Source organism: Phasianus colchicus, chromosome 19, assembly GCF_987193195.1.
Source record: "Phasianus colchicus chromosome 19, bPhaCol1.hap1.1, whole genome shotgun sequence".
In the NCBI taxonomy this organism is placed as follows: Eukaryota; Metazoa; Chordata; class Aves; order Galliformes; family Phasianidae; genus Phasianus; species Phasianus colchicus.
In genome coordinates, this window is record NC_143454.1 from 9,950,381 (window position 1) to 9,968,811 (window position 18,431).

Genomic DNA, 18,431 nt, shown 5'->3' on the forward strand with positions numbered 1-18,431 from the left:
CCAGAGAGGTGAGTTGTCCAGCTCAGGCAGCTGCTGTGGGGCAGCGAGGAGGGCCTGGTAGGAGGTTGGGCTCTGCCCCATGTGAATATCCCTGTTTTCCTGCTGGCTGTTAGGTGCTGCCCCAGATGGAAAGCCAGCAGGAAGCAGCGTGTCCCTGCACAACCTTGATGCTGAGAATTGGGTGAAAATCCAAACTCTGGCTGTCCAGCAGCACAGCCCTGTGCTCAATGCTGTGCCAGCAACGTGCTTCTGCCAGCATCCCCTGGCGGAGCAGAGCACTGAGGCTTTTTCCTGAGAGATGCCCTTGGATCTCAGTAGCATCTGGTGCTGGGGCTCTGCATTGCCCAGGCGTTCTCGAGCCAAGCCTTCCCCTTTGAGGAAAGCTCCCAGGGCCAATAACTGAGTTGAAAAGGGGAATGCATGGGGCCAGTCAGCCTTGAGCCTTTCATAAAGCCCAGTTTCTCATTAGAACAAGTGCTCTCTCTCATTGAGGAGTGCAACAGTACAGAGGGAAGCTGTGGTCTCACCGAGGCAGTGCATGCTGCCTGGGTGGGTTTGGCTGTGCTGTTTGACCTCCTTGCAGCGATTATCCTGGTGCCTGGGGTGTTTGGTGCAGATGCAGAGAGCTCTGTCACGCTCATCTTGTCATGGTCAGCACTGGCCGAAAGATGGTGCCTGTCCCATGTCTCTCTGTGCTGATCTCAGCGGAGCTGCTCCTCTGCAGGAGTTGCAAAACTTGTGGGGAGCCTACAGGGTGCGTGAGCTGAGTCTGTCATGGGGAGAGCTTCAGTTTTCCCCTTGAGGAAATAGGCTCCATCCCTTTTAGAGGAGTTTGGATAAAGGGTTTTCCCAGCTCTGGGATGGCAGATGGGCAGTGCTCCTGGATCCCTTGCTTTGCTCTCTGCGAAGAGCAGGGCTGGCTCAGGTCTGTGATTCCTGGGCTCAGGGAGGCTTGAGCACTCTTGCTAATGCAGCAGGGAGCACCATGAGATGAGCCTCAGTGCAGCACAGCCAGCTTCTGGAGCCTGTCTGTGGCTGCATTGCTCTGAGTGGACTCGCAGGGCATTCTGAGGGCTAAATCCTCACCTGGGCAAGGCACAGCCAGCAGTCCCCAAGGCAGAGAGCCCTTGGGCTGACTTGCTATGGGGCTGGGGGTTTATCCTAGGGTCTTTATGGTACAGTCTCAGGGGTCAGACCTACCAAGGGAATGGGTCAGGGTGGGAGGATGGAAACCCAACCAGCACTTTTGTAAGAATGGCAGAAAAATGGCTGTTATGGAGGTGAAACCCAGGAAGATTACAGGAGTGCTCTGTGGAGCAACTCGTGCAGCACCTGGGAGAAAGAAGCAATGCCTCTGTGTGCATGTGTCTACTGTTCAGTTTTAATTGGGTTAAGAATAATGTATTTTGCTTAAAGAGGAAAAAAAAAAAAGTATGTCTTTAATTATTTAAATGAAGGAGACTCTTGGTTTTGTGTGGGAGCTGAGGGAGGAGGACTGCTGTGGGAGGAAGAGCCCATAGCAAAGTGGGGCCATGGAGGGAGCTCCATCCTTTCAGTAATGAGCCTGCAGCCTCTGTGCACAGTAGGAGGCTTTTAGTTTAACTCTTTATTTTAGTATAACTCTGCAGCATGGCTGTACCCACAGGGCTCCTCCTGCAACTGTGGCTGTAGCCAAGCATTGTACCGCATTGTTCACGTCTGCTCTGCTACACCTGCAACCTTGGCTTGAACAAACAGAGCTAGGGAGGTTGGTGTGAACTGCCAAAGCAGCAACGGTTGGGTGGGGGAAAACAGCCACCTTGACAGTTGGTGCTGTGCCAGTGCAAACAAGTGGGCTTTGTCTGGACTCCGTCTGCAGAGCAGGTGTGCAGGGGACTTGGCCTCACCCTGTTGGCACAGCTGAGTGATGCAGGTTTGTCCCTGTCTGCTCTGTGCTGATGATGGGAGTGTCACAGGGAAAGGTTTTGCATTAAAGCAATAAAACCGGGCTCTATGCCTTCAGGCCTGTGTAAAAGCATTATGATTACTGCCCTAAAGGGCTAAAGAAAAGGCAAACAAAACCAAGCACCACATGAATTCGTGTGGAGCCAATCTGGCACAGCCAGACAGGCACTGTTAATGGCATGAGGTAAGGCATTTATTTTCTGCCTCTCCAGCAGGAATGGGGTGAGATGCTCAGGGTTAAAAGTCCAGTTTGGAAGTAACTTCATGACGTTTGATAAGGTGAGCTGGAAGAAAAAATACTGGGAATCTGATGGGAAACCAGCCTTCTCATTCTACCCTGTGTCTTCCTGGAGATGATGTGTCTTTGGCCCCAGACTGGGGCTAGAGAGAGAGACAAGTACAGATACAGTCTGCCTGTTCTGATTCTTTGGGTGCTCTGCTAGAGTTCATTCTTGCAGGAACCTGGAAAGATTAAAAAAAAAAAAAAAAAAGTAAATAATCCAGCACTGTTGTTAGCCAGGGTTTGGTGTGGTGGTGGGGGCTGGCACCTCCAACCAACATAGCGATGGGCATAGAAGAGCAGGTTCTCTGTGCTGGCTGTAACCACCTCCCCTGTCTTCTCACATGCTAAATAATCTCACTGTCTCTTTCCCCTAGAAAGATGAGTTTGACCTCAGAACCTATAAATGTCATCTACTTCTACTGTTTTTCCTTTGCCAAACAGCTCCCTGCTGGTTCCATCCTGCTGGCTCTGAGCCTGGTAAGCCTATGCATAGCACCTCAAGGCAGGGAAGGCACTGAAAAGAATGCCAGCTGGGACTGGGCTGTCCTGACCACAGCTGCAGCTGATGCTCTGCACTCACTGCAGTACAACAGTCTTGTATCCTCCAGGGACTTCCAAGAACATGGGAGGGACAAAGGCAAGTTTTGCCTGCTGGAACAGGCTTGGCAGAAGCTAAATACAGGACTTTGGAGTCATCCCTTGGAACAAATCCATGTTACCTTGTGATGCTGCTCCCATTCCTCAGTGCTGTCACTAATAATAAGCATAGGGCAATGCTAGGAAGCCTGGTCTACTGAGACACTTGTAGGTTTTCATAATTACCCCTTTCTGAGTTTTTCTTTAAGCGTCAATTCGCAGCTTCAAGCAAGGTCTTTGAAGTTTTTAATACCTAAGTCATTAGCACAAGCAGTGAACTGGGACTGGGTATGCCCTGAAACCTCCCTGTCCCTTCCTCTTACCAGGCAGTGTAATCCCTGTGCCTTTAGCACGAGGCTGCTGCCACTCAGTGTCTGCTATTTAAGGCACCTCTGTGGCGCACTGCGTGACAAAGTACTGCTCTACAGACTTCAAAAAGAAACATGCTTAAAACTTCCCAGGCTCATAAATCTGCCAACTTGGGCACGCTCCCTAAACTTTCCTGATTGACTTTTTGGACTGTTAAGTTTCTTAAGACTTGAGGCTCTTCTTTTCATCCTGGACTAAGTTACGGTGCTACAGGGAGGGGGGAGAGCTGGTGAGGGTGCTGTGAGATGTGCCCCACTGCTCAAGGCAGTCTCCCTCTGCTTCTGCCCAAGAGCCCTGTTTCCGTGTGCCTCTCTTACTCTGGCTGCTATGAGCGCAATCAGATGGTGCAGCCAAACAGACAGCTTTGGAATGAAGCTAATGGGTTATTTGCATTCATCTTTTATTAATTACAGGCTGCTGAGTTTGAGGGAAGATCAAGATTAATAGTGATGTATGTGTTACTGATCTTGCTGGCTTGCATCTGCTCTCCACAGCCAAGGTCTGTGGCACAAACAGCCCCAAGCAAAGCTGTGGCACTGAGGTCTGAGGCTGTGTCAGTGGTGTTTGAAAGTGTGGGGGAAAAGTGGGGAGAGGTGCAGTGCAATGCTTCACCCCCTCGGTTTTGCAGGCACTTACATGTCTCCAGCCGCTCCTCCAGGAAGGAGATCTGCTCGCTCAAGGAGTCAATTCTGTCCAGTTGCTGAAGGGAGTGGGACAGTCGGCTGATGGGGTCTGTGTCAACGTCCTCTGGTGCAGATGGCATGAGGTTGTGGAAGGGAGCCAGCACCAATTGGAGTTTCTGTAGGGAGAAGAGGAGCCACAAGCAGTCAGGAGGCGCCTCAGCACCACGTTTGGTTGCATTCAAAGGGCCGCTGAGCTGGAAGAGCTGCTGTGAGGCTCTGCTTGCAGCATGGAGCCCAGCTGGGATCCTTGCCTGCTCCCTGCCTGCGTGAGGTCAGCATGGTGTTAAAAATAGAGCAGGGGTGGAGGGAAACCCTGGCTGTGCACAGCCCAGGCTTGGAGCTGGCTGCACGTGGCCACAGGCAGGGGAGGAAGGGGCAGATGGGGACACCAAACACCCACCTGCTCCAGAGCTTCCACTCTGTTCTTCAGGTCTTTCATTTCTTCCTTCATTTCACTGGAGGGATCTGAAAAAAAGGACCGAGATGGGTTAGCTAGTAAATATCTGTTGCCTGAGGTGAAGTGGGATGTGCTGGGCTCAGGGTAAGCACTGCTGCTTGGTGCTCCCCTCCTAGGGAATCTCAGGGTTCAGGAACTGGATGCAATGCCCACTGCAAGCACAGAATAAATGAGGGAGTATCTCAGGCTGTGGGGTGATGCTTAAAGGACAAAATATCCTTTCATGCCTTTGCTGTCAACAGATGAGTTAGCACCCATGTCTTCCCTGTCCCATGGTGAGCTCTGCTGCAGACCCAGGACAAAAGCAGGTGCTGTTTGGGATGCATGTAGATGGCTCTCCCAGGTGTTGCCCACATGATGCCAGTGCTGACCACAGCGCATTATTACTCACGGTACGAGTTTGAAGTGTCACAGCGCGTACCAAAAGTAATAATGGGCCGTCACCAGCAGCTCCTGATGCTCCTTGTGGCTCTGGATGGATCTGCCCCTTAGGAAGGATGACGATGATGACGGAGAGCACAGCTGCAGTCCTGACCACCACGCACCACAGCCAGGCTTTGTCACCCCTGCATGGCCTGGGCTTGTGCACGAGGCAGGTTTTGTTCCATCTCCTCGCTCTTGCAAGTCCTCCTCTAACCACCCTGTGCTGCTGTGTTAATCCCAGGTTTCACCAAAGCCCCCGAGCAGCTGCTACTATGCTGCAGCAGTGGGCAGTTACCTGCTTGGCTGAAGGTTCCTGGCTCGGGGCCTGGCACCACGGGCTGGCATGCCTTGTTATCAGCAGCGAGGCTAAAGCCATCCCAGCAGGCACAATGGAAGCTCCCAGCTGTATTGACGCAGAGCTGGCTGCACCCATGGCTACGGCTGGCACATTCATCTGCATCTGAAAGCACAGGGATGGCTCCATGAGGACAGGGCTGGGAGTAAAATGCTCAGGGGCAGAGAGGTGCAGATGGAGCAGAGGTGCTGCTCCCCCTGCCGGAGCCACACTGACATCCTCAGGTTGGGGATGTGATGGGCCAAGGCCAAGATCACCTTCCCCAAACTTGGCTGGCACCTGTGTGAGTGTCCCTCAGACAGGGTAGGAGCCCACTAAGAAGACACTGGTGTAAGTATAGGATACCTATATTACTTATTTATCCAGAGGAAAAATCTGGAAAATCCTTCCTACATCTCTCACCCTCCTAAGAGTAAAAAGCCAAAGACAGACCTAGAAATGCCCACACTTTGGCCAGAGAAGGCACCATCCTTGAGCACAGGGGTGCAGGAGGCTCCATTCCGCTGCTCTCAGTGCCTGGCTCTCATCCTGGATTTATGGTCAGGGTTTTGGTTCCAGCCAGCTGTGGTGAGGAGCTATCAGCCTTTCAAGTGTGTATAAAACCCAGTAACCTCTCCTCACACGGGGGAGTTATTAAAGCTGTTCCCACAAAGCAAAATGAACAGAGCTGCTTCCCACGCCTGGGCAAATCTGTTCTAGGCAGTGGGAAAATCCTTTCCCCAGTGCTGGAGCTGTCAGTGATGTGCTCAGCCCAGCTTTGCCCTGCCCAGCACGGGTCAGTGCCACGCACTTCTCCTCTGCCTTACAGGAGGGTGGACGGCCAGGAGAAGTGGTGGAAGTGGTTTGCACCATGCTGCTGTGCTCTGCTGGATATCCCTGTGCTCCAGTGAGGCATCAGGCTGCTCTCATGCAGGAGAGGAGCCCTTCCCTTCCACCCCCAGATCTTTTTTGCTTTACAGATTTAGGCTCTGCAGCAAATGAGCGTCTTCGTTTACAGCAAGAGTTTACAAAGGCTGGGAGATGGGTCACTGGAAATATGCATTCTTGGGACAGCCTCGTGTGTGTGAGGGCTGCTCTGCTAAAGGCCCTTTGCTGACTGCAGTCACAGCAGAGCACAGCCCCAGCTTATGCTGACCTAGTACCTCCCGATGCCAGGAGGTGCCAGGAGGGGAGCAGGGTGCAGCAGTACCTATCTGGCAGGAAGATCCCATCCAGCCGGGTGGGCAGGAACATCTTCCAGGAAAGGTGCAGCGACCGCCATTCTGACACGGCACCTGGCACAGAGCTGTGAGAGCAAACAAGCACAGCATCACTTAGTAGGACTGGGCATCTCCTCCCCTACCTCTATACGTATGCATTGTGCACGCACACAGGACAGCACAGCCTTGTGCCAGCCCTGGGCATGGGCTGCTCTATCCTGGTGGGGCTGGGCTGTGCTGGGGGTGTGCTGGGAGCAGCAGGAGTGAGCTAAAGAGGCCTTGGTTTGGAAAGAGGCTGAGGGGCCTGCACAGGTCAGGGGAAGGAGGGCCACACTGCACCCTGACAGCTCAGGAGAGTGTCTGGTGTTGCTCTATGAGCAACTCTCTTCTGGAGACAGATTAGCTGCTGATGTGCCAATATGTTCTGCATTTGCTTTATGTTGCACATCACAATGTCCTCCTGAAAGCATTTTTCTTCCATTACTGCTGATTTATATGGAAAGAACTCGCTCACTTTATTTATCCTCTGGTAACTCTAAAGTTAATAAGCGATCCCACAGGAAAAAGGCCTGAGGCAGCCAAGAAAGCCTAGAAATTAATCAGAAATTGAGCCACATTTGGTTGTGCTATTGGATGCTGAAAACGTAGATGGAAGAATCAGACTGGTGTTGGTCAACGAGAGAGCTGGGACGTGACCCACCCGCAATCAAGGGACTGGGGGACAGCAAAGTGAACAGGTCCCTCGAGTGGCTTTGTTACCTGTGTTGCAGCTGAGCTCGTAGCTGCTGGTTCTGCTCCAGCCAGGACAGCACGAGACCACAGGCTGAGGTACCTGTTTGTACACCTGCCGGTAGGCAACCTTATAGATGGTCCTGCAATACAGAGATGAGGCTGAGTGTCAGGGACAGCCCCAAGCCCCCAGCCCAGCTCCCACATTGCTGTGAATGCTGCTTCCCCCCACCTGTAGGTGCTGCACAGGCGGTGGCCCTGGCAGGTGGTGAGGTAGGGCAGGTACACGGGCTGCACGTGGGACTCGGTGTGGGCAGCTGTGCGGCTCCGCGGCTCCGCAGCGCAGGTCCTGCGGCTGAGCAAAGGAGAGCAGGTCAGGCAATGGTTGGCAAACAACTCGCTGCTTCCCCCGTCATCCTGAAAGGGCCATGCTGATTTACACCAGCTGGGGACGTGGCCTGACAACTCCTAATTGCACACGGCTATTTAAGAAGCAGTGGCTCATTGCCCAAGTGACCCAGGAGGTGACTTCACGCTGTTAGGGGCAGCAACACAAAGCTGCAGCACTATGGGCTGCACGGCCCCTTCCTCCCCAGCCCCTGCACAAAGGCACTGACCCCCCTCATGCGCTGCAAACTTTCTCCATCCTGAACAGTTGGGGTCCAGATTTAGGGGAGATTTATTCAGAGTAGTTCTCCTTCCATTCTCTGTCTCGCTTCAACCTAAAATCAATCACTTTTTAGACGTGTCTTTTCCTTTCTGAGCTTTCTGCACTCCTGAACCTGATGTGCCTTTGGACACCAACAAATTAATGATTCCACAGAAAGAATCAGGCTGATGGTAAAAAGGTAGAAGACAAAAGAAAGTCACCTTCTGTTCCTCCTAAGATAACTGAGACCCAATCAAAAACTTTCCCAAGGCCAACAGTCAAAGCAGTATCAGTTAAAGATTCTTTCTCTTCAACATTCTCCAGCAGGTCAGTCCCACCAAGGAACTTGCATGCTTGTCTCAGCCACCCAGCTCAATTATGAACTAGAATTAAAAGGCTGGGAATTAGCATGGACATCAGCTGGCTTCCATTAACTCCAGAAAACTCCTTTCAGCTTCACTGGTTAACGTTACAGAAGATGCAGTTTTTAAATGGAAATTGTTTGCTTTGCAAATGTTATAATAAAGCTAGAGCTGCAGTTGCGTGCGTGCGAGAGAGGAATTCAGCCTGTGGTTTTAGTCACGACCAGAATGTGAAAGGTTTAATTCTAGAGGAGAGAACTTCAGTGTAAAAACAAACTTTGGAGAAAATGAGCTGGATCTGGGGGGTGAGCACAAGCTCCTTTCAGTGGGGGAAGAAACTGGGTCATTGAACACTGAGCCTCCTTTGGCCATGGAGATGGTTGGCCTGTGCTGGGATGTAGGGACAGAGTCAGACCCAATTCCAAGGAAGAAAGCAGACCCCAGCCAAGATGTGAGTCTGCAGAGCCTCCTCCCAGCTCCTCACCCAGCCAGGTGCCCCTGGTGCCCCACCATCTGAATGGCACTCTCCATCGCATGTGCTCATGAGGACAGATCTGGGAGATGCAGACTAAAAGGGAGCTTACCCCACCCGGGCAAAACTGTCTGTGCTGGTGGCACTGAGGATGAAGGCGAGTCCCGAAAGAAGGCAGCTGATTCGGCGCATGTCCTGTCTCCTCCCTGCAGCTGTGTGGCACACACCGGGGTCACTCCTCAGTGGGAAGCATGGGCTCCTACTGCATGGCTTGCTGTTCAGCGGCAAACTCTGGAATAGAGAGAATAGCAGTGTGAGCAAATGGTGCCCATCCCCAGCTGATGGCATCCGATGGATATATGGTGAAGTGAGACTGATGGCCAGGTTTGTGCTAAGGGAATAGAAATGTCCTTGTAAGGCATCCCCACGGTGCTGGGTGGGGTGGCCGTGCTGTGCTGTGCCTTATTGCAAGCTCTGGCAGGATGGAAGACAAAAAAGAATGAGGTTGTTTGCTTTCCAGTGAAGTATAGGGTACAGGACCCAGCAGGTCAAAGCACAGGGAACAGCAGTCATGTGGGACAGGGCCATCATTGAGGCAGGCTCCTGCTGGCACACATCAGGGGGCTGCACCCCTTCTTGGGCTGCACAGAAAGAACCTGCATCATTCCGAAACACGCAGCCAATTCCAGGCAGCGAGGCAAAAACAATAGCCTGTAATTTCTTAATCCATACAGCATTGTAAAGCTGCATTTTCCCACCATATAACATACTGAAATCTGATCTTCTTCTCTTTAACATACAAGTTCTTGCCAGGGAAAAGTGCTTTAAGGGCCATATGTACCGTCTGTATACAGAGTAAGTACTGAGTTGGAAATAAAGAGGCTTTGATTTTCTAGCAATGGGACAAATATGAAACAGGGCTGAAGAAGGTCAATAACGATGCCTAATTTTTAAAATATCCAATTTAAACAAAACAGTTGGCCTCCGGATGGCAGCAGTTAAAGGAGGAAGGAATGAAGAATCCCACCTTAAGCACATGACAATTAAAGAAGGAGTCAGTCTTTCTGATTAATCTTTGGAAAAGAAGTTGCTTTACTGGGACACAACACAATAGGAAAAAATCTTCTGAAACTGCAGATAAGGAGAGCTACCTAAAAGGTTCTAAAATCCTCTGGTGACATGGGGTGAGACTGGACCAGAAAGCTGCAAACTCCTCTGGGACAGTTCCTAACTCTGAGCTGTTGGGAATATTCATCTGTAGACCTGTAAATCTCCAAATCCCTCTCCAAGCCAGGCAGCAGCATCTCTTTGTTCAGGTCAAGGAGGCATAGGAGGCCCCTCCTGCAAACGGCATCACCAGTGAAGCGAAGGCTCTCTGCACCGAGCCAGGCACCCATCGCAGCCAGGATGCAGGCACACAGCCCAGCCTGCCTGTGCCTTCCCAGAGCTACACACAGACACATATTTTCCTTCCATCCACAGATCCCCTGGCCAGCAGTGCTACTCCAGAGGTCTGTAAGTCAAACTCTGCCAACCATCGCAGTCCTCCCACAGAATTCCTGCAGCCACCATGGGAACTTGCCCCGTGGGGAAGGCAAGAAATACAGGGCACAAGCTTAAAATACAGACAGCTTGCTTCTTTCTCTTTGAAATAGAGCAGCACTGTACTACCTCAAATGGTCAGAATATTCCTCTGGGTCGTAAAATTATGGTTGCTTAATAACGGATAAAGTTTCAAAAGTGGAAAATATGATAGTAAATACTTGTGTTTTTTATGACGTTATGAAAATCAGCCCCTCCAAAACTGCAGGAGATCCTCCAACCTGTTGTCACTACTGTTCTAGTATTCCTTCTTTAAGGCACATGAAGCTACACAGGAGCACCTGAGCTTTTGCTGGTCTGGCTCAGCCATGTGCTCCTGGAGGGAGGCTGTGGGGCTGCTCCTGTCACAGAATCACAGAATCACAGAATGGCCAGGGTTGGAAGGGACCTCAAGGATCATGTCAGCCGTAACCTTACCCATTCTCCCTCTGTGCTCTCTAACTTGCCTCAGCAACCAAAGGGAAAATACAACCCATAAGGGAGTTGACATGGGCAGTGCTTCGTCCAGCTCTGCCCATGAAAACCAGGCTAAAACTCCAGGTGATGCTAGCAGCATGAGATAGGTTCTGTCTCCAAGTGGTGCAAAAGAACCCTGCCCTTCAGGAGGAAGCAAGAGCCCCCAGGACAACACAGGCTGCACTTCTTGGAACAGCACGGCCTACTTCTGCAGGTGGAACCTCTGCTCCCAGTGGTGCCCTCAGCTCTCAGACTCTCCTGGAGGGCACCAGCATCAGGGGAATGGATTTTCCCTTACAAACATTTCCAGCGTTCTCTGCACAGGCTGGGACGTGGGCACCATGGAGCACGGGGATCATGGGCACAGCAGCAGCAGAGATGCAGGCACGATGGGAGCAGAGTGCAGGGACAGGAGCATGCAGGGCAGCGGGATCCGTGGTGCAGGGAAGCAGCACAGGGGAGGCTGTGGCTGCGTGCACAGCAGAAGAGGCTGCACAGTACAGACACCGGGCACACAGGGATGCCACCCTCGGCTCACAACAGGCCCAAACCCCGCACGCACAGCTCCGCACCCCCGGGGGCAGGACGAACCCTGCCCGCACCCCCCGAGACCCTCCCCCGGCCGGCCCCTGCCCGCAGCCCCGCAGCCCCTCCGGTCCCGCTCCGCCGCCGCCTCCCGCCCCGCGCGGTGCCGTCCCCGCTCCCCCCGCCGCCCGCTTCGCCCCGCGGAGGATGCGGCTGTGGCTGACGCGGTCCCCCTACGCCGCTCCGACCCCTCTCCCCACCCCGGGCAGCGGCCGCAGCCGCCGGGACTCACCGCTGGCGGTGGCGGAGCCTCGGAGTCGCCGCCGCGCCGCGGCCCCCCGCGCGTTTCCTCCCCCCCAGGCCGAGCCGGTCCCTCCGCCCCGACCCAATGAGCTCCCGGCGGGGAGGAAAGCGGAGCCTCCCGGCCTGGGGGAAGCGCCGGGACCCGGGGAGCCTCCGCCCGCCTCCGCCCCGCCGCCCGCCACCTGCCCCCGCCGAGCCGCTCCGGCACAGGGCAGAACCCCCCGCCGCAGCCTGGCCCCGTTACGCGCTGCCGCGGTGCCCCGTGCTGTCGCTGCTTCTGTGCCGGCTTCCAGGCTCACCTGCAGAGCGCCCGGACGGCCCCGCAACGCGCTACGAGGTCCCCGAGCCCGCCGCAGAGCAGCTCTCGTGGGTGGGCAGGGGATTAACGGCGAGGCACGGAGATCCCTGCGAAGCCCCCTGCCCTTCCCAGGCTACCGTGAAATCTCCCATCACCGGTGCAGTGACCAGGGCAAATTTATCTCTCTGTGCTAATAAAGACTGTGTCTGGTTCTGCATCTCCTTCCCCCGGACACCCGACACACCACATCGCTCCATAGGGTCCCACCGTGCCCCCGTGATCTCCCTGAGCTCATTCCAACAGCAAACTCCTGCAGGAGAGTGCAGAGAGCTGCCGGGACGGGGATCAGCCCTGCGAGCCCTTGGGACGCTTGAAGGCTCCTTCGGATGCCCTGGGGCCGATGAGGTCCCCCGGCTGCCAGTAGGCTTCTGCTATTAAGCACTCATTTATTTATCAAATTAAAAAAATCTGCAGTTCGGTTAGTGCCAAACTGCCACTTGTTTTGTCTACATTTTTCCCTGGGAAATTAGAGCACAGAGGCTTATTGTTTTTCAAATGACTTAGGCGCCTGCCCATGCTCAGAACCAGCCTTGAAGATAGCAGGGGTCTGAAGTGTAAATGAATGGCAGGATACACCCTCCTGGGAATATTTGTTCCCATTAAGTTTTGCAAGTTTTTTTTTTTTTTTTTTTTTTTTAATCATGTAGACATTTAAAGGAAATATTTACCAGTTAAACAATAATAGCTGCAAAAGAGCAACTGAGCTCACTGGCTTCCCTGTGGAATTGGAGCTGCCACAAGTTGTGCTGAGCCCTGCAGCAAAGCTGCTGCATGTGAGGTGTGCTGGGGGACCCACAGGTGGGCCTGTGTGGCAGTTTTGCTCGTGTTCTACCCAGGGAAGAGAGTGGAGCAGCTGGGAATCAGCTCTGGGATGCGCTGGTGGAGATGGAGCTTCATTGTCAGGCAGGACGATGGGATCCAGAGGCAGGAGCACTGCCTGCAGCGAGGGGAAGACTGGCTGCTGGTGGAAGCGCAGCGCCATGTTACACAGCATCATACATTGCACAAGCAGGAAACAGAACAGTTTGCTCACTCAGCCAACCTCTGGGGAATGATTGCAGCTCACGTAATCTCCTAAGCGCGAAGCACAGGCAACTTTTCCCAAGAGCCTCAGAGGGACGGTAATTATCTTACTGTGCAGAAAGCGTTACTGTTGTTTTCTGGTTTATGGGGGAGATGAATGGTGCCTGATACTCAACTTGCCTAATAGTTGCAAAATGTGCACAGGAAGCGGTGGAAAGCTTTGTCTGGCTCTGTGGAAAGCACAGGTCTAATTGCACGGCCAATGCACTCACCTTATCCGCAGTGCTCCATCACCTGGCCCAAGCACGGATCCTTTCCTTAAGGAGCATCTTGGATTCTCACTGTCAGAACAGAAAAGCCCGTGGTTACACTCCCTTTGTCCTGCAGGCAGGTATCAGTGATCCAGCCCGTGAGGGACCTGGTGTGGGGTCCCAGATGTTTCCCATAGCTCAGTGAGAAGTGGGGTGCCCCATTCCTGCTGACACCCCCAGCTATATCAAAGTTCCCTTCCTCTCACTTGGGATCCCACCTGCTTATCCCAGCACTGCGTTCTACTACCTGCAGCATTTTCATGTGCTCGTTTAAAGATCCTTCACTCCGGGACTAAACACAGTGCCTTCATGGTCTCCCTTAACACCCTCTCAACCATTCCATACCAACTCCTGAAGTGCATTATTTTAAAATTCTGCAATTATTTGAGTTACAAGATGTTTGCTTTTCAGCTCCATTTACTTGGCCGAATCTTTGCACAAGCCAGAGCCCATGTTATCTGCTTAAGAACTGCAGATAGCCCATTAAAAGAGCACTTAATCATCCACTGGTAGGGAGGGTTCAGTGACTTGTATGCCAATATTCATTATGCTGGGAGGAAATCCCGCAGGACATAGCCTGGCAAAGTTCCCTTGAAAGCAGTGATGTTCCACCAGCTCTGAGCAGGGGAAGGTCAGAAATTGGCTCAGCTAACACCGGTGTGATGAGCTGCTCACCATGGCAGTAAGGGATTTTGGCTTGCAGCTGCATGTCTGCCTGAATTTGAAGCCTTCCTTGGACAGGCAGTTTCCCTGCTTCCTCCAAAGCTTTCTCCCTTGCACTTTAGAAGCATACTCCCACGACATCTAATATTAATACTTGTCTCCAGGCCAAGACAGAAATGTTTCTGGCCAACCTCCCTCTTAGATTTAACAATGTTAGATCTCCTCGTTTCCCACTGGTTCTACCATCAGTGCAAGCTACAGGCTGCCTCACCCAGAGCAGCTCTCTAACCACACACCAGGGGGGCCAGAAGGTAGAACTGCCACCCAGCCTCAGATCCGACCTCCTGCAATGTGCTCACATACAGGGGCCAGAAGTGCTGAAGCGACAGCTGGAGATGGATGGATGGGGGGAAAGCCAGGAGAGTGACACGCATACAGATGCAAAACCTTTCAGCTACCACAAGGCACGTCTGACCCCGTACCTGCTGTGCACAATGGTCTCTCGCTGGCCTCCATGGGGATCTGGCTCAGAACTGGGGCTACTTGCTGAAGGAATAGGAATTTTTGGTGATTCCAAAAAAAAAGGGGAATCAGCTTTTTCTGTCTTAGGACAAATTCTTTTGCTCAGGCTTTTCATAAAGCTGTTTGTAAATGTTACACCGAAGTTTAGGCTCTGGAGCATCCCCTGTTCTGCAGAGTTCTGTAAGGAAAAAGACCTCCCACTATTCTATTATGTTCCATATTGTTCTCCATTGCGTCAGCTACAGATCAGTTATCTCAGTGGAAATCTAGTGGAGTCCATTGATGTCAGTGGGATCAAAGCAGGTCAAACCAAGAAAAGTGCTTGGCCCATGGCACTGAGTCTCTCGTCACCAGTTGCTGAGTGCAGTGAGTATTATGACCCAGATCAGATTCCCACAAAATGATTTTTTTTTTTTGCCTCAGTAAGGGCTTAACACACATTGTCTGAGGAGCAGTATGTTAGAACCTGAATCCACCAGAGACATACAGCAATCTAAATGTGGCCATGCAAAAACAAATGCGTAAACAGGACAACATCCTGCAGCCACGTTTATTTCCCGTTAGAGCACACGGATGAGTTCTCATCTACATTTTGAGGCAGCAGTAATAGCTGCTGCATAAAAACTGGGAAATGATCCATCTCACTTAGGAATAAACTGAATCTTGTTGCTTTCTGTGAAAATTCCCTGGCAAAAGCTGGCGTTAGTCAGTGGGGAATGGCCCCAACTTTCCCCTCTGCATTTTTCCAGTGAATCACTCCCTGAGGAGCGCACAGAAAGTGCGGTGGGAATGGCTGCAAGTAGCATGCATGGCTCAGTCAGCCCTTTAATCACAGCCATGCCAGTGAGCATTGCATTAAACAGCTTTTTTTTTTGCTCTAATTATCCTTCTAAGGATAGAGAAAGACTACTGCTCCAGAAATCAGCCAAGCGGAGCTCCTTGCCATCACCTCCTGAGTGATGGGCAGACCTATAACATTTACGCTGGGAGAGGGGACAGAGAACTAAATAACAGGTTTTATTACCTCTCTCTGTTTGCAAAGGCCCTTTCCTTGTCTTTCTCTGCCTGCCCTGAAAGCTTAAGTTAAATCTTTTTTCTGCATGCACTTCTGCTGCTGGTGTGACTGTGAGTCAGATTCGTTTACACTAATTTGTTGCAGTTTGTAAATCTGTCTCCCTGGAGCCAGACCCATCTGCAGCATCAGAGTCTGGGAAATGGCTCAAATAAGCCTGCATCCCAGACTCAATTTCTCTTCTTTACCTCTAGGGAAAGTAGTGCAGAGCTGATAGTTCAGAATCATAGAGAGAAACTGACTCAGTGATGGAAGGGATTCTTGATCACAAGGGATAACATTCAGAGCCTGCCAGGCAGAGGTGTGTGCTCACCTGTAGCCCCACTGTTACCCAAAATCGAGGCAGGTTTGTGAGAGAGGCTCAGGGCCTCTGAGCTTCTGCCTTGCACTGCTCCCCAGGCAATCCAGAGCTTTACATCGATTTTACTCCTTGCAAAATCTTGTTATTTCTTCTGCAATGTTAGATCCTGTGAAAAGGCATGCTTGGCTGTGCCTGTCAAGAGCTATTCAGTGGCACGATGCTGCTTCACATGCGTGGGTACCCAGCTGCTCCTACCCGCAGCCAGCCTTTATCCCCCAACACCTCAGGAACTGAGCCTCCTGCCTGCACTGCGTAATGCCACAGATGAGGATGGCAGGACCCTCAGGCTACTGAAATAGCACACATAACACCCATGGTTACAAATTCCAGAGGCTTTGCTGAGCTGCTGGCATGCTCCAGGCTCACAGTGTCAGCCTTGGCAGAGCCCCGTGTAACATGCCCTATAATGTGTTACAGCGGAGCTGCTCAGAGACACGCAGATGGAAACAGAGAAGGAGTTATGGAAAGAAAGATGGAAATCACACATACAAGCGTTGCAGCCTCCCTCCGCAAGCACGAGAGATAAAACAAATCCTCCATCCAGCTGCCAGGACTCTGCCATCCCTGGAAAGCAGCCTGAGCCTCAGCGGGTGATTTCAAAGAGCGGTGCTACAGGTCAGGCTGGCAAACCAGCACTGGAGACATCTCTCAGCTGGCAAGGGCTATCCACAGCCCCACGAGCCTTCCGACCCTCTCCATCCCAGCCGTCCCTGCTGCTGTGACAGCCACAGCTCATCCCATACCTGCAGTGCCCCGCTGTCCCTCGCCGTGCTGGGACCAGCCCCGCTGCCACACTGCCTCGTGGCCACCGGCCGCCATCCCCCCATGGCCGCCCTGAGCCCGGAGCCGGGCACCCTCCTGGCACCCCCCGCATGGCCGCCTGCCGGCCGCGCACAGGCAGGAGGTGGCTGCTGAGGTGGAAGGGCGGCTTTTTATGCTTTTCTTCCTGTATAAATCAGGCCGGGGATGGACAATCCCAGACAGGACTTCCTGTGTGTGTTGTGTGCTGATAACGGGGCGTTGTGAGGAGAACAAACACGGCCGCCGCAGGCCCAGAGGGGAGAGGGGCTGTGGGGCGGCACCCCCGCGCCATGCCTGCCAGCCCCTGAGATGGGGGGCACAGCACAGAGGGGAGGGCCGGGCGGCCGACGTGGAGGTGCTGACCGCCCGCCTGGGCCCCCACCCACACCACAGCCAGGGATCTAAGATGGCTGCCCCTGCCCTTCCGCCCTGCAGCCCACAGCGCAGCTCGGCCGTCTCCATCACAACCACGCTCAGAGGGGGCCGCCAGGGATCCCCACTGTGTCAGGGCACCCTCAGCTCATGCCAAACGTGGCAGGGCCAGCCGCCATCTTCCCAACAGGGGGCCGGCCATCTTGGCGTGGGGCACCAGCCCGGTCTTGTGGATGGCCTGAAATTTGGGTGGTACATCAGCAGCCAGGCAGTTGTGGGCTGGTTTGTAACAGCATGATGTGATCCCTGCGTTAGGGACGAGAATGGCACAGCGCCGTGTGGGCCACTAAAGTCACTGGAAAGCAAAAACGGTCCCTTCGGTGTCAGGTGCAGAAAAACCTGCCCTGCTCCCTCGTGCTGAAGGCTGTTCTGGAGCAAAGCGTGCTGCGATTCCTACTGAACCACGTGTGTGTGGTTCTGCATGAGCACGGGAGGAATTCAGAGATGCCACATCTGCCCTGCTGGCACGGTGCAGCTCCATGGACACAGCCCACATCGCACTGCATCCTCAGCCCAGGCAGAGCAGCCATGCTCCTGCGCAGGCTCAACAACGGAGGATGACTCCCACCCTGATTCAGCAAAATACTACTCCGGGCGAGTCCCATAGGGCTTGCAAAATATCCCTGTGTTTATTTATATAAATGCATGGCTAAAGAAAGACCCCATTTGTTTTCCTTGGCAGAAAGGGTATTTTTCTGCTGCCCATCATTCTTTCCAGCAATAGGTGATTTTGTACTGCGAACCGAAGGACTCCATGGGAGCTCCTTCCCACCTCCTCCGGACTGAAACCCCTGAACTTTGGGGACAATTGGAGACCCAGCCTCTATCAGCCACAGCACTGCTTGGCCCTATGCCGCTGTTCCTGTGTCCCCTGCCCTCATTGCTGGGGCATTTGTTGCACACATGCAGGAGTGCTCTGAGCTCATCGACAGAGAAGGATGGGATGGGATGGGATGGGATGGGATGGGATGGGATGGGATGGGATGGGATGGGATGGGATGGGATGGGATGGGATGGGATGGGATGGGATGGGATGTGTGGAAAATGATTCCTCTTTACTCAGCCTTCAGCTGCTGGAGTGGGAAGCAGGCAGCAGGGGCCAGACAAATGGGTGGCTTTACATTTGGCATTTGCTCACAGCCTCCCTCTACCCACACACCTCCAGCATCTCCAGAACTGCTGCTGCCATCCGCCAGCACACACAGCCCCAACAGCCGCCCCAGCTCATAACACAGGGACATTTTAGTAGTGGTGAAGAGGTGCTGGGACTCACTGCAGGCTGAGCATGGCTCATGCAAGAAGACAAAGCCAGGACACGTGCTCTTCCAACAGCCCTGCATCATTCAGGGCCTGTCAGGCGTGAATTGTGCAGAGGGACAGAAAGGCTTTAGATTCCTCATTAGCACCAGCCAATTAGCATGGCATGCTGCTCTCCCTTCAG

General features: G+C 53.1%; 1 protein-coding gene across 3 annotated transcripts; it reads right to left on the minus strand.

The window, feature by feature from the left end:
* Positions 1-2,119: 2,119 nt before the first annotated feature.
* EGFL7 (EGF like domain multiple 7) lies at positions 2,120-16,677 on the minus strand. Of its 3 annotated transcripts, XM_031601841.2 has the most exons (10): positions 16,501-16,677; positions 13,101-13,169; positions 8,674-8,852; positions 7,311-7,433; positions 7,109-7,221; positions 6,340-6,435; positions 5,091-5,255; positions 4,316-4,380; positions 3,869-4,031; positions 2,120-2,406 (listed from the first exon to the last, which is right to left on the minus strand). In XM_031601841.2, exons 3-10 carry the CDS (start codon positions 8,751-8,753, stop codon positions 2,384-2,386), a joined length of 828 nt encoding a protein of 275 aa, XP_031457701.1. In that variant the 5' UTR covers positions 8,754-8,852; positions 13,101-13,169; positions 16,501-16,677; the 3' UTR covers positions 2,120-2,383. The 3 variants fall into 3 exon arrangements, with proteins under 3 accessions (XP_031457701.1, XP_031457703.1, XP_031457702.1); XM_031601843.2 differs by lacking the exons at positions 13,101-13,169; positions 16,501-16,677 and adding an exon at positions 11,747-11,859; XM_031601842.2 differs by lacking the exons at positions 13,101-13,169; positions 16,501-16,677 and adding an exon at positions 11,437-11,614.
* Between the last annotated feature and the right edge of the window lie 1,754 nt (positions 16,678-18,431).

What these genes read in the sequence shown, in the direction of transcription:
- EGFL7 (XM_031601841.2), bottom strand. Translation starts at nt 8,753, where the DNA reads ATGCGCCGAATCAGCTGCCTTCTTTCGGGACTCGCCTTCATCCTCAGT. An exon ending in CGAGCTCAGCTGCAACACAG is followed by an intron (nt 6,436 to 7,108) that starts GTAACAAAGCCA and finishes TTGCTCTCACAG; the next exon opens with CTCTGTGCCAGGTGCCGTGT. An exon ending in GGAGGAGCGGCTGGAGACAT is followed by an intron (nt 2,407 to 3,868) that starts GTAAGTGCCTGC and finishes TAATCTTTCCAG; the next exon opens with GTTCCTGCAAGAATGAACTC.